We start from the raw sequence: 4,800 nt of genomic DNA, 5'->3' as shown, positions 1-4,800 counted from the left end.
TAGCTCACAATAAACAAGTTTATAAATAGCCGCCTTTTAAAAAGCCTAGAATCAACCTGTTGCTGTACAGCCATTTTGGTTAGAAATAGACAGATTTATAAGGATGAAAAGTTGGGAGGGAAGATGATTGCTCTTATGTATTGTATAATAAAATCAGAATTCAATAGCTTAATAATAATAATAAAAAAAAAAAAAAAACAGTCCTCGTTATAATAATAAATAGTTGTACATCTACAACAAGCTCCGCGTTATGAATTGTGAATATAGCTAATTGCTGCCCCCTTCTTTTTTTTTTTAATTGTTACTAGATGTAGATACTATATTTTATTCATTACTACTTCTCTTTTTAAAGAATCCATTCTGAGGGGCTATACAGTACTATAAAAAAGTATTATTATTTGGTTTATTTGGTTGGTAATAATAATAGTAATTTGTTATTAAATCTTGTTCATATATAGCTTTCTTTTTTGAAAAATGAAAACGAATTAGTTATATACTAGCTATTATGAGAGGATATGTTATGACCCTAATAGGCTACATAGAGAAGCCTCAACTTGAGAAGCCAATGTATTGGCATAAAAAGTTCACATGTTTATGCAATTTTTTTTTTTTTTTCATATATGAACGGTTGACTTATATAGGTATAATTGCTATAACATGAAATAAGTAAAAAACGAGCATTAATAAATGAGAACGAAAAAGAAAAGTTGAAAGGAATGAGAGCCGCAGCGACGGGGGGCGAGTATATATCACCTATATATTATATACAATTAAGAACAAATAGCAAATAGCTAGGAAACACATTTTAGCAACAATTTAAAAATTAAATTTATATTATAAGTCTACTATTTTAATCAGATCATATATGTGACATTTGACTTATAACGTACATAGTTATACTTAGTGAATGATCGAATTATCTATTTTTAAATAAAAAATTGATAATAAGTGAAAGAATAAATATAAGAACTGTTTCTTTGGAGACGTATAAACATTCAACACTGATTGGACGTTTGTTTTTTCTTCTTCTACTAAAAAAAACATCAGACGCGGTTATTTAGGCAGGAAATTCACTGGGCTAAATAAATGAACAATTAGTTAATTAGTTAACGCAATAGATTAACTAATTAGTTAGTTCAAACAGAAGAAATAGTCAGCAATCGTGTTTGTGGACTTCACCCAAATTGCCATAATTGGCACGGTATTAATGTAGAAGTATGGGAAAAAATGAATCCTTTTTTTCTATAGTGCAAGCACTGTTTTAACAACACTTTTTTATGTGTTATGCAGAACTCATTATAATGTATAGCTATTAAAAATGTTTGCTTAGTGCTAGAGAAATCTACTGTGGCATTTTAGAGGAGAAATTCACATTGTTTGGTGAAATTATTTAAATAAAAATGAAATTTTTAGGTCTCATAATTTTAACCTTAATCCGCAATATATATATTTTCGGCTATATCCAAATAGAAACTGTGGAAAAGATGTAAATACTTCCTTTCCTTTAATTTAGTTAAATGTATAAAAAATAGCATGGTCCTTTAAATTAGAAAAGCAACCTTTTGAAAATACACTTGGACTGTTTTGTTACGTAAGGGTTATCATATATATTTCGCGAATTATAATTACGTAATGATCTAATTTGTAATATAAATTAATGGCAGATTTTTTTTCTATTACATAAGAATAAACTTGTTTTACAATTAAGAATTATTTTACCACCCACGGTGCGGTAAATTATTATTAGTGCATTCACAACACGCCCCTTTCTTAATCTTCTGCAATTCTTGCTTTATAGGGGAATTTTTCCCCCTAAGTAATTTTTTTTACGATTTTAGTGGAAGTTCCAAAATTGCAACTATAACACAGCACAACACGTTGCCCCTTTTGAAATTCAAAATTTTATGCTGAATTTTTCTTATTTCCCTCTTTTTAAAACAAGTGATAAACTGAGCTAGGGGAACTTCTTATTAAAGTGAAATATAGCACAACGCTTTTTATAGAAAAACATTGCTAAATGTACGCAAAATAATAACATTAAAATAGAGAAGTATTTATTCTATGTAATTTACGTATTCCAGGTCAAAAAGCGCTGATAAAAATGGAACGGAAAATTAAGTAGAATTTTCCACTTCCAGTTTTAAATAAAACTTCGTAAAAGATATACATCACTTATTATTTTTTTAGAAGAGAAAAATAATATCACTATGAATGATAAATTTCTATCGCGGTAATTGAAAAAAAAAAAAAATTCTATTTTTAGCTTATAAAAATATGTGTTGATGTTTACAAAGAACAGGTTTAATTCTAATCATAATCTCACGTATCAATGATGTTTTTCGTGAGGAAAAAAAATAATAATAAAATCATTCATTAAATACTTCTTCCCTTCAAAAAATTCATACACACTGAAACAAAAAAAATGATAAGTAATTATAAGAATAATGATAATAGTTCAAATAAGTGTTAATACATTCCACGAATGTTTATTTGTTAGGAAGAATAATGTTACATTAAAAAATACTTTTTTAATCTGAAAAAAAATTCATAATAAATTTAGAATTATCTGGAAAAGGTGTAGAATTCTTTTCCTTCAATATATATATCTACTATACATAAAGACAATATCTGTACAAAAATTTCAATGCTTTCTTTCAGCAATCAATTTTTAAGACATTTCTATATCCTCTGTTGAGTCATCCATGCTCTCTCTAGAATAAGGAATGTCTTCTTCTTCGTCATCTACTTCGCCTTTTACTCGTTGTAGGAATTCTCTTCGGGATCGTTCTGGAAATTCTTCACGGAATCTTGTAACTCTTCTGTAGCACTTTAAGTATTTGTAAGCAAGATAAATTAAAGTGAGTGCAGCTGCTAGTCCAAAGAAGGTAGCCAATAGTGGCACGGCAAAGAATTTTTTGTAAAAGTATGATATTAATGCAAATATCAAGACTGGGGAAAGTACTTTATACTTATATAAAAATTTCTTTAACCTTGTTGTCATATTTATACCTTCTGCACCTACCTTAGGGATAACATAATCTTTCGATTTTAATATATTGTATATTTCTCGTTCTGCTATTTTATCAATGGTTCTTAGGGCATTTTTAATTTTTCTCGATAGACGTTTTCTAAAATTTCTGCATTTGAAACTTAACCTAAAAGCATCATAGTCTGTTATTCTACCAAGATGATAACTTAATTGAGCTTTAGGATCTATATTGTTAATAATTTCACCTATTGTTGGTTTAGGTTGTTTATTATTATTAATGTCATCTTCCATCATGGCAAAGTAATCTTGGGTCAAGGCATCATATCGATCTTTGTCATAATCTTCATCATCATCATTTCTGCCAGATTTTCTTACGCCTTCCTTTTCTCCAGCGCTTTTGTGTTCACCAAGACATCGAATAGCTCTAATATCTGATATATGGACTTGGCTGTTTTTTCCCCATGATTCAGCAAAAGAAACAGCTGACTGGAAAATGAAATAAGGTCAGAAAATTGAAAGATGTATTTTACTGTAACATTTTACATATATTCATTTCAGTACTAAAATGCAAATGTGGTGCATTTATATATGCTACGAAGCAGAAATATTAATAATTGCTTAATAGTGACTTTATTTATTATATCTCACGTTATTAGAATAACTCCACGAGTTATTTCCAAGGATAATTGTGATAATATTAATAAGAAGGCTGAACTTAGTCATTTCTCCCTAAATTGACTCATGAATAAATTTAATAACTACTATTTTGGAAAGTTATTTATAAGGTAAAATTGATGACGGTATTTCAAGTATGACATTTTACTTATTTATATTCAGTCATATTTATGTAATTATTTATGTACAATAATAATTTATATTTTTCTTATTTCCCAAACTTATAAGATACCTTTTTCTTTATATAATTTTTAAAAAATGGTAATTATTCATTTAATTCCAATGGACCAGAAGAAGAATTTTTTTATAATGTAATAATTTTTTTAATAATATTCTTTTATTACTCATAAAAGTGTATATTTTATGTTGGAAGTGAACAAAATAATTACTTTTTATCAAAATATAATTTATTTATAAAATTACTTAATCACGGTTTTAAATAAAAAAATGAGAAACTTTATAATTATTTAAGTAAAAATAATTTACATTTAAAAATATTATTTAAGAAAAATAAACGTTAATATAATTTTATTACTTACTATTGTTACATTTTTTTAAATGCAAAAATTCGTGTAAGCGGAATTTCATTATTTATAGTAACATAATTAGAAAGAAATGAATTAAATCTAAAATAGAACAACAACATTGTTTTTTTACTAATTCTCCAAGCTAAGCAGGTAATTACGTTATCGGCATTAAATGTATTTCTTTAAAAACGTGAAGCAATGAAGTGAAGATGAAAGAAAGAGAATTGTAAAATGAAGATATATATTATTATATTATAATAATACAGCAATTTTAAATATTATGTAATATTATATGAAAATGAATATGAAATAAAAGCAATCCTTTTATCAGAAGCAATTAAATTATTTCGTGTCACTATTCTATATTAAAATAATGCAAATTCTGCGATATTTCCTTTTAATGCTAATAATTAATTTCTTCAATGGCGTTTTATTGTGGCATAAATGAATTCTTTACTATCTTTAGGCTAAAAAAATAATCATTCCTGCATGGACATATTCTAGAGTATTCCTAAATAAGTTATACTTTTTTTGATGTTTCTATTTATATGCAGAGTTGTTTTAGTTGATGTAATAAAATTACATGCAATTTTTGATATTTTGACGAAA

General features: G+C 26.5%; 1 protein-coding gene across 1 annotated transcript; it reads right to left on the bottom strand.

Moving 5' to 3' along the window:
- Positions 1-2,668: 2,668 nt before the first annotated feature.
- On the bottom strand, positions 2,669-3,712 carry C922_04595 (hypothetical protein; the record flags this gene model as incomplete). Its single annotated transcript, XM_008820174.1, has 2 exons — positions 2,669-3,475; positions 3,638-3,712. 2 exons carry the CDS (start codon positions 3,710-3,712, stop codon positions 2,669-2,671), a joined length of 882 nt encoding a protein of 293 aa, XP_008818396.1.
- Positions 3,713-4,800: the final 1,088 nt, after the last annotated feature.

The sequence above is a fragment of the Plasmodium inui genome, assembly GCF_000524495.1.
Source record: "Plasmodium inui San Antonio 1 unplaced genomic scaffold supercont1.26, whole genome shotgun sequence".
NCBI classification, from domain to species: domain Eukaryota; phylum Apicomplexa; class Aconoidasida; order Haemosporida; family Plasmodiidae; genus Plasmodium; species Plasmodium inui.
Note: the sequence above shows the minus strand (reverse complement) of the source record. Positions and strands in the feature narration are given on the sequence as shown.